This window comes from Ostrea edulis, chromosome 2 (genome assembly GCF_947568905.1).
Source record: "Ostrea edulis chromosome 2, xbOstEdul1.1, whole genome shotgun sequence".
In the NCBI taxonomy this organism is placed as follows: domain Eukaryota; kingdom Metazoa; phylum Mollusca; class Bivalvia; order Ostreida; family Ostreidae; genus Ostrea; species Ostrea edulis.
The window spans coordinates 72,043,764-72,054,958 of NC_079165.1; the positions used below are offsets into that span (position 1 = coordinate 72,043,764).

General features: G+C 35.9%; 1 protein-coding gene across 1 annotated transcript; it reads left to right on the forward strand.

Moving 5' to 3' along the window:
- The first annotated feature begins 2,317 nt into the window (after positions 1-2,317).
- LOC125678661 (protocadherin-11 Y-linked-like) lies at positions 2,318-9,518 on the forward strand. The gene is made up of 4 exons (XM_048917270.2): positions 2,318-5,605; positions 6,984-7,154; positions 8,095-8,435; positions 9,174-9,518. Exons 1-3 carry the CDS (start codon positions 3,011-3,013, stop codon positions 8,101-8,103), a joined length of 2,775 nt encoding a protein of 924 aa, XP_048773227.2. The 5' UTR covers positions 2,318-3,010; the 3' UTR covers positions 8,104-8,435; positions 9,174-9,518.
- Positions 9,519-11,195: the final 1,677 nt, after the last annotated feature.

Genomic DNA, 11,195 nt, shown 5'->3' on the forward strand with positions numbered 1-11,195 from the left:
TTAATGTCAACTTCAGACCCTAATGTACTTATCAAATTGTGTAGTTTTATATCTAAAATATATGACCAATTCTGTCCTCCTTAACTCATTTTATGTATATAAAACAACTCCCTGCTTTTTTCACGTGTACCTTGCATATAATATATTCTATTTGTAAATATTGTATATATTGTACCTCATGTACCATAATATGGTGTGAGTGAATAAAGTAAACTAAACTGACATGTGACTGTACCAACAAAACAGAAACTTCTACCAATGTCAAAATCAAAACTTAAACTCCATCTGCAGACCCTATGTTGTTTTCTTACCACCACTCCATCCTTCACCTGCAGGGCGACAGGAGTGAGGTGTACATTTACGTATATTATATAAATATATTCTGAAACATTTTATCATTGCATAGATTGGATTATTTTAATACAGTTTTATGGGGATTCAAGTGCGATTAAGCAAAAACAGCTAATCAAGAGCGAGAAAGTGATAATTTAAAATCTCTCTCACACTCGCTCCCTCATATGCACACCCTCCGTTGTTTTGTCAACCTTGAGCCCCCCCCCCCCCCCTCCCCCTTAATGCCTTAGCTGCACTGCCGTGCAAATCACTTTAGTTGAGAAAGGAGCGAGTAGCCCTTATAGAAAACCATAAGATCCCACTCAAAATTTTAATCTTACTTTGTATCAATTTAGGCCTAGTTCTACCGATAAATTTCGTGGTAAATACATTTCTAATTGTCAACAGCACAGTAACTGCAGATGACACCCTATGATTTTCCATGTTGCTCTTTGATTTCCATGTTGCTCTTTGATATACCGAGTTCAAACGTTGTCATTTTTTCTCAAATGGCTAGAGATGGGGTTGCCTTACTTGTATACATTGTAAACATACATCTATAATAGCAATACATTCAAAACCAATATAATAACACTTAGTTGGATAATTAAGGCAAACATCATTAATGGATGTATAATTTCAGCCCGACCCTTTTTTCTAATTTCAAAATTACCTCCAAAATACGATTAACTATGTATAACGAATTATATATTGTATTGCCCAAGTTGCGTGGTTTAAGCAAATTAACCTTTTTTCATACAATGTACATGTATATATATACACATTTACGAATTACCCCCGCGTTATTAAACTTTTTAAAAGAATTAAGTAGTAACAGATATGATTTTGATAAGCCAGTCATTGTTACACTAGGTGTCAAAAGTAATAGAATAAGTATGTTCGTGCCGTACGGCTATTTTTCGTATCAAATGTCTCGGCGTTGGCTAATTGCAGCAGTCGTAAAAAAAATCAGAACATCAAAACAGACCGAAAAGATAAGATAGTCATCAGTGTAAAATACCACTTATTTTCTAAATTAGAATTTGGCCGTCTCTTTCATAGGGTTCTTTTTCTTCTTCTTAAATATATCAATTTTTATTTTGAATGAAGGATGAAACTTATGGATAATTTTGAACATAGTAGGTAAAGACTATCGTCGGTCTTTATGTACTAAATTGAGGTTTCGGTTATTTAATTTCTTCTTTTAAGAAATTTGCAGAAAAGCCGATGAAAATGATCAGTGAAGGTTAAAAAATATATCATCGGCCTTTTTGTATTAAAATTGAAGTTTCGGCTAATTAATTTCTTTCTTTAAGAAATTTGCAGTGAAGTCGATGAAATGATCCCCGAATTAATTATTATCTAGGACCCCCTGGATATTTTTTATCATTTCATATGTAAAGTATGGATAACTTCTTTACATCTTAAAAGCTATACCAACTGTAATATTGAATTACTTAAATGTCATCAATCTATAAATCAATCTCTCACATGTATGTATTATTTTCTCAATGATTTGCGAATTTTCATAATTTCATCCCCTTTCAAAAACAAAATACACCCCACCAAAACAAAACAAAACAAAAGCAAAACCAAACCAAAAAACCGCTTAAAATGTACGCCAAAGGAAAGACAATACTCTAAACGGTTTACTCATAGTACACATGAATGAATCAAATGCCAATTAATAAAACAGAATACATTCTATACTTTAACTAAATCATAACTACAGTGCTCATAAGTATGTGTGTATGTTCAATGTATACATGTGTATTCAGCTCGATTTTTACTAGCATTTTAATTTCCACACAATAAATGTGTTCACTATGCTATATTTAATGTATTCCTGGTGTAGCTGCATGAGCATTCAACAAACAGCATTTCTGTAAATACTCATATAATAATTATTGTAGAACATCAGGCGCAACATCATCAAAGGTTTTACAACTGCAAAAAGAGGAGTTGGTGAATTATGGATATTTCTTCCGCTCGATTAATTTTATTCAAAAGCCGTGCGACTCGGTGTGTTTCTATTGGGTTTTACTTTAGAAGGCGGAGTCTTGGAAGCAAACAGGTCACTTTTAAAAATTAAACCTTTTGAATAACACACTGAAGCTACTTATCAGATGATAGCGTGGAAAGGAGCGTCCTATTTCTCTTCTGGCTCACGGAGAAGAAATATTAAGCCGACTGTGATGGTTTTGTTTCTAGTGACAATGACAGAACATCATTTTACGGATACGCGAGTTTGCAGAATTTATCTGGAGGGAATCCAACACGAGGTGTGAGAATCCCTCGGACTCGGGACGATTACGCCGGATTAGGACAGATCTAAAGAACATCGATTGGAAAACATTGATCAACCCCGGTACAGATCTATACTGTTTTTAATTACGAGCGGATTAAAGCGTCAAAAGATGATTTATTTAGGCATGAAAACGAGATTATTTCTCGTAAACGAAATAAATTGAATCACATTGGAGTTGTCCTTTACTTGAAGTTTATTCCGCGAGATTGGACATTATGGGTATCAGGTATTGACGGTTAACGTAAACAGTTAATTCAATATATTATATCCCCGGCTCGTTCCTGGAATGATAAGATACACTTGGAGTTTGATCGTTTTTCACCAAGCGTGTTAGCTGTGATATCGGAGCCTGCAATTTTACCCTTCGACATGAAGCTATTGCAGAATTGCATATTAATGCTGCTTGTGATTCAAGCTCACGCTTTGGAAGTAACCTACTACCTTGCAGAAGAATCAGGAAATCGAGTACTTGTCGGAAATGTTGCAATCGATACTGGACTATCCAACAACATAAACAGCCTACAGTACAGTCTGCTCCAGTCGGGATACCCTGCGGCAAAGTTGTTCAGCATCTCAGAAGATCAGGGTAAACTGTACACGAACGCCACGATAGACAGGGACACACTCTGTGAATTCCAAGACCAATGTGTGCTCAATCTGGTGGCTGTTGCGTCAAACTCCGACACGGGGGATTTCTTTAAGATTAAAATATACGTTAACATTTCAGACATAAATGACAACTCGCCCATATTTCCAAAGAGCACTGTCAATATTCTGATATCAGAAGACACCGTTATCAACTCTATTTATTCTCTTGAAGGCGCCGTGGATTTAGATACTGGTATCAACTCTGTGAAGAGGTATCAGACCTCATCGCACGATTCCCCATTCCAAGCTGTGGCCGACATGTTTCCTGATGGACGATCCATGTTGAAACTTATCCTTAAACAAACATTAGATCGCGAAACAAACCCTACCCATCTGGTTCGAGTGTTGGCTTATGACGGCGGTAGTCCACCAAATACAGGCACACTCACCGTGAATGTAACAGTAGGAGATATTAATGATAATTACCCCTTATTCTCCAAACCCTCGTACAATGTTACAATAATGGATGATCTTCCCGTGGGCTCTTTGATAGTGAAGACTTTTGCAAGTGATAAGGATGACGGCCCCAATGCTGAAGTGCAATATCAAATAAGCTCACGGCAATCTGAGGCCATTTTTCAAACCTTTCTTATGAACGCAACAACAGGGGGAATATTTCTCAAGCAATCACTCATTTCTGGTTCTCAAGAAAGCTACAAAATTCTTATAGAGGCTAGCGACAAGGGTAATCAGCCTCTGATATCAAAATCGCAAGTCTTTGTGCGCGTGCAAGACAATCACAATAACTTTCCGGTGATCAATGTTAACGTTTTGTCTGGATCTGATACTGCTGAAGTCTCTGAGCACGCCAGTCAGGGTACAGTAGTGGCACACATAGCCGTTAAAGACCCCGACACCGGGGCAAATGGTCTGGTAACGTGTGATGTTATCAGCGACTATTTCAAGATCCAAAAGTTTGAAGAAAACGAGTACAAAGTTGTAGTCTTTGCGTCATTAAATCGAGAAACCAGGGATAGCTATGAAGTTACTGTTAATTGCAGGGACGCGGGCAGCCCACCAAGAGAGACTAATTCCACTTTTCCTGTCATTATCGTAGATGAAAATGACAATGCCCCTCGCTTTGAAAGAAAACAATATCAGGCTAATATAGCTGAAAATAACAATGTAGGTATTAGTCTATTAACGGTTTCCGCAGCAGATGACGACATTGGCATTAATGCTGAAATCAGATATACTGTGTCTAAAGAAGCAGAAGGTATAGTAAGCATCACTGAAGCTACTGGTAGTTTGGTCCTAAAGAAATCATTAGATAGAGAACAGCAGACACGGATCGCATTCTATGTCTATGCTACTGATTCTGGAAATGTTCCATTAACCGGAACTACTACTGTGATTATAGATGTCAAAGACGTAAATGATAATGCCCCTACATATCTAGATGTCGTCTCAAAATTCACAGTATCGGAGAATTTAGCTGGGCCCAGAGTAATAGGAACTGTTTCTGCGTTCGACAAGGACGAGGGGATCAATTCAGAAGTGAGGCATTATCTGATGACCCCAAATGGCCGCGAGCCTCCTCCCTTCGAGGTGAAAGAAAACGGGACTGTGTTTGTAACCCGAACCCTCGACCGGGAAACTGTCGCTTTGTATGACTTAAAAATCATAGCTATGGATAAGGGAGTCCCTGCAAAAACGGGTACTGCTTTTATACATATCATTGTGAAGGATAAGAATGACAACGAACCGACCTTCATCTTCCCCAGCGAAGCAAATAGGTCCATCACCGTTCCATTATCAACGGTACAAAACACAGTGGTTGCTTCGTTGTCTGCAACTGATAAAGATATAGGTGTGAATGCACAATTAATATACTACACAGATGATCGGAATATGACTAAGAACTTCATCATTAACAGCGCCAGTGGTGAAATCGTGCTTATACGCACATTAGACTCTGATGACCTTGGATTCTTTCAATTTAAGGTCAAAGTCAGAGATGCAGGTGATGAAACACTAACAACAGAAGACACTTTGCTCATAACTGTGATAGCAGACTCAGTTACTAACGATTCGAGTTTTTCTCGATACTATGTGATAGCTATCAGCATGTCGACAGTGACGATTGTCTTGGCCATTGTGATAATAGTTGCAATATATTTATTACGAAAAGCAGACAGCAATAAAAGAAAGCGAAACGACAGTGCTCGCTCAACAACTGACATAGTGAGCAAAGAAATAGAAGACCCCGGTTTCTATGACAACTCTCCCCCACTCCCTAAAGAGGTCTTTTATCCACCCGGTTATCACTTGGGCAGCAGGCAGTTTTTCCCTATTGATCGATCAATCTCGGTTCAGGTAACGTAGTTAATTGAATTACCATTTGATATTGCAATCTATTTCTCGTCATTTCTATTGATTTTTGATTCCCTGGCCTAAGTATTGGTACAGCTAAAAATTTGTCTTCTTCTGCCTTGTTTTCACTTGATTTATCCGTTAGAGATAGTATCAAATAATTGTTGCTACCTTGAGACTTGCTCTTTGCTTTCTTACCACTTAATCACGTGGATTTGATATTTATCCTATCCTTTTACCCGTGTTTTAAATGAACAAAGAGAAGAACAGCAAGTGTGTGTGTAGTTTGTTCATAACATGTCAGCATTATAATCTATGCCACTCACGCAAGCATTAAGGAATTACATTATGGGCCAATTGTAAGAGTTGTTCTACTTAAGGTTAATTCAGCGGGAGTTCTTTTTTGAACGTTTCATATTGGTCACCTTGAGTGTCAGAGGTTGTGTTTGTTCAAATGAAGCCTGTTGAATCTGGTAACCGTGATGTAATCATCAGCAAAGTCAACATGTAAAAGCCCTGACCAATGAAATCAAAATCATTCTTTATCATGATTTTAATCTTTGCTGGTTTTCATAGTGACGCATTGAAAAGTGACACTATGAAGAGAAATAAGTTTCAATTGAATCAAAGAAAACATCCATTCTCTAACTATTGTACTCGTAATCTTAGTATTCAAAAATTAATATGCCACGGCACCAAGATTTCATTTTAAATATTTCAAGGCGGCATTAAGAACACTGGATATCGGTTTGACTAGACATATTTGATCTTGTTTAATGTTTTGAACTTCGCCAGAAAATTCCCTTTTAAAATTGTTGTAGCAGACATCAAGAATCTGTTTTGTTAATGAACTTAATTATTTCGTTAAACTGAAAGCTAGATACACTTAATTTCACATTCAGTGGTTGTATATATATTGTTTAGATGAGCAGCTACAAACGAATTTAAAAGATGATTGTCAGTTTTACAAAAAAAAATCTGAATTTGAGACTAATTGTCCAACATACTGCGACACAAGACTCCTTTAAATTCAAATTAGCGTCAACCAAATCATTTAAAAATCATTAAATTTATCTTGATCATCACGGAAACCTCATTTCACGAATTTAAGTAACCAAAATTTTCATTTTGCTATGTCATATAATTACCCCAACGATATCTAAGTAATTTAAACTCCGAGACTTTAAACAAATTTTTTGGTTGAGCACACCGACACTGGTAAATTTGCATGATTTGTATGCAAAGTATTGCACATATACAATTGTATACTAGAAAATTAATTTTTCATTAAAGATATGATTGACATTCAAATAGTATGACTGTATTTGAAACTTTCTTCATTTTGCACGATGTTCCATACCTCATCATCGTTAATTCACAGGTTCCACCAACAATCCCGGAAGCTGACCCCCTTCCTAAAATCCCGAGTGACCCGGCATTGTGGGAAGGATGTGAAACCGTGAACGAAAACGAAAGAAACCGAAACCAACTAATGACCCTGCAGTACCACCAGTCACTAATGAGAATACAAAGCGTCAAGCGCTCCAATTCGGTAAAGATGATTTGTCGCATTTCTTCTTTTGGAATAAATCATTTAATTTTCTCTCTGCAGTTACATCTAAAATAAGAATTTGACACAGTAATTAAGACACTTGTCTTCATTCTGATGGAATTTTATAATGCAAGTCTGGCGAATTGACGAAAAAAAAAACCCTGTCTGTTACATTAATATTACATGTTTTTATATCATTAATATAATGGACTTAGCTATTCCTTCGTTATCATACACAAATGGAAATTCCGTCCAAGAAGTGCAGTTACTAGTAATTCCATTTAACTTTGAGAATCTCGAATAGCAATTTCTGGTAGCAATTATACGATTTGATGCACATTGTAAAAATCTCAAAATTTATGAATAGTAAGCGAGTACAGAATGCATGTACACATTTGTATGATGAATTCAGCATATCCGCATAATTTCATTAATCGGAATAAATACTTGATATATGTACTGTACTTTTTAATTCACCTTTCAATGTATAATTACAAAGAACGATTCAGCGTTTATGTAAAATTGCAAATGGCTGATTTAAAGATTTAGCTCTTTCAAAACTAAAACAGTAAATTATCATAACTTTCAGCTAGGGATTTCTGGAAATCTGAAATTAATGTTCGAGTTGTTTGTAAATTTGATTAGGCTGTTTTTCAAGAGCCCAAGTTTTCAGCGGACAAAAAAAAAAGAATCAAATTGATCATTAGGCCTGCGGCGGATATAAGTAATGGATATGTGTTTATTTTATTTCAACACATGCATTAGGTTCATGACCACGATATGGATATCAATTTAATCTTTCAATTAGTCAATGAATTCGGTACATGGACTATCTGCTTGCAATAATTTCTATCTTGTAGAGTAAATACTATTGTGACAGGGTGAAATTTATTGTTACTCTAAGCTGTGGCCTTAATCTATTTTGTATTTCTTTTTGTAGACAATTTGACGAATTGGCAGTTGAACCATAGCAAGTATTAATTAGATCTATCTTCCCCCATGGGACTGCTCTTCACAAGAAATAAACTAACAGAGAATGTATTAACAAGGAGATTATTTGACTGTGTAAATATGGCGAGCAACTGAGAAAAATCTCAACATAAATATTGATTCACCTGTTTTTACAAACTGATACGAAAGTTATACATGGAACAAAAGCTTCTTATGCAGATGAAAACGGAAGCCGATCTTGTGTAAGCACGCGACGAATCAGGTCGAAGAAGGCCGAGCAATGACGAATAAACACAGCCCCGAGAAATGACAACCAATCGAACAGTAATCGTAAGTTTACAAGGATTGTACATTTTAAGTGCAAGATGAAAACACTTTTAAAGGATAATCGCCCAGGATTTTGTAAACCCATTACATTTTAGATTTGACATAAAGAGAATCCAAGTGTTGAATATATCATACTTGATCTCAAAAAACATACCCGAAACGAAAATATACATCATTTTATTTTAAAGACATTGAATGAAATACAAGTTTTTGCAAGTTCATTGATTAAAAACCTCCTTTGTTGGAAATTAAAAGTTGAGTCTACTTGAACATAGGTAACAAGCTCTTTGCTTGCCAATTAGAAAAACTCTTGTATATTTCACATAAACAATCTACCCTTCAAAACTGCCAATCAAACTTTTCAGTGCTCTTCATTTTACATTAAGAAAACTTCAGATTTTGTCCCGCTAATTGTACATGAACATGCATATCGCGATGATTATAGTATTAACGTTTAAAAGCGAATGTGTATAGTATTCAACTCTTTTAAAAGGCTGTCAGTTGATTTAATAAATTTTTTAATCTGTTGTCATTTAGCTGAAGCTTTCAATAAATATTGGTTTAAGATCGTGTGTTTCCCCTTCTATACAATGCTTAAATACAATTGTCAGACTTATTCAACATGTCCCCTAGTTTGTCGGTGTACTTATTGACACGATCAATTTCAATAAACTTTTTTATTCAACCGACAATTTAATCCGGAAGTGCAATTATATTAAGCATGCTTTCTCTTTCTTACAGGTCGAACTGATGAAAATGACAAATGTACCCGAAGTTCCACAACCGGAAACCTGGTATTTCGACCAGCCCAGAAACTGACAATTTTGGCTTTCAGAACAGCAAGCTTCCAATAACTAGACAATTATCTTTTCTGCTTAGTTGTAAATGGTGTGCCAAAGGCTTAGTGTGAACCCCTTAATGGATGGAAGAAGAGATTTTATTGCAATAATTGAGATGATTTTCATAAAATTATGTCTGTGTGTATGATAGTGAGAGCTCTTAAATTGTTGATGGCATATTGTATTGTTATGTTAATATGGTGCTATAAAATGTTATAAAATTGGATTAAAAATTCATCAAATTGAAGACCCTTTCTTCCCGTATGATTGAACACGATACACTTTAAAATGATACAAGGTTCACTTAAAAAAAAAAAAACCAACGGTATCAAAATGGCCAAAATCCGTCAGTATGGAATGATTGTCTATGCTATGTATATATTGTACATTTATAGGGACCCACAGCGTTAAATGAATATAACGTGTTACTGTGTGTTCTATGAAAAGACTGTAATTATCTAGCAAATGAGCACGAACACGCCGGGCCATAAATACTGTGTTTTATTCTGCTCAATACAAGTGGTACAAAAGCGTGTTCATTACGCTGATTGGTGAACAGATTTGGTGGTCTTTTCACCGCTTGATCTCTTTGAAAACTCGATGACATTAACCCGAAATGAATTACAGAGTATACATCTGAGAAAGAGAAAGCCCGCTCCCCGAGGCTTGTTATTTTTGGGGGTAATGTACATTCTCAAGAAACCATATCGTTCTTGCATTGATACAGTACCTTTAAAAATCCTAAACGTGAAATAAACGGGTTTTTGGGATTGATCCGGCTGAATTTATGCAACCTCAAGTTCACTCGAGAAGATAACCAAAGTGACACGACTGGAAATTTGAATAGAGAAACTTGATATCCGGTTTTACGTATTTATCTAACACAACATATGCTAAACACTGGATGTGTTGCCACTTGAAGATATGTAATAGAATATGAGAATTGTCCGTTATCTAATTGATATACTGTACCAGAAATAACACGCAGAATACAGGTTATACAAAAGTAGTAAAACAGTCTCACAAAACACCTGTTTTGATTAAGAGTCCAATTACAATCCATGTATAATCATCTACCTTTGGGATAAAAAGCTTCAAAATTCACATGCATAATACATTATATTCTAAAAGTATTAATTGAACATGTGAAATATACATCATGTACATGTAGTGCTATATTTGACTGTCAGGTATGTTTCACTAACGATGGAAACTGTTCCACTGCATAATAACCATCTTGCTTTTGTAGAAATACATGTACGCTATTTAGAATGTATCATTATGATATATAAATAGATGTTTAAAAACAGCTTTCTGAAGGCTGACCATGGATTTTGATATTGGTTTTACTACACAGTACTCGGCAAGGGGTCAGTGTAATGCGCTGCTCGTGGGCAGTCATTGTCCTCGAGAGTTTTTGATGTTGACCGTGGACTGATGACTGTCGCAGATAGTGCCATGATATCTCCCTCGAACACATTTTCATGTGTGACCATCAGACGCTATCAGGACTAAATTGAATTCTTTTCTGCAGATGATGACGGTGGTTAATACTCTGTGGCGAACGCACTATCAAACGGCAATTTGCTTTTCAGCGTTAATGGCGCGACACGCTCTTTATGTCGCCAAAAGTTGTCCCATCGAAAAATTGTTGTTGTAAATTATAGATTCGATGTGTAAACAGGAAAAATATGGTTATTTGATTGCAGAGTCACAGTATAAATGCACGGGTATTTTTTCATTTCAACATTTATTTTTTAAACGTGTACGGTTGATAGGTCCCCGTGACTTGTTTGATCAAGGCACAAATAACACTTATTGAAAACCTATTTGCATAAGCTATACATACATTAAATTTTAAACAGCAAATTTGACTTTTCTAATTTATTTCTTTGTATATTAAATACACGACACTTTTCTGCGC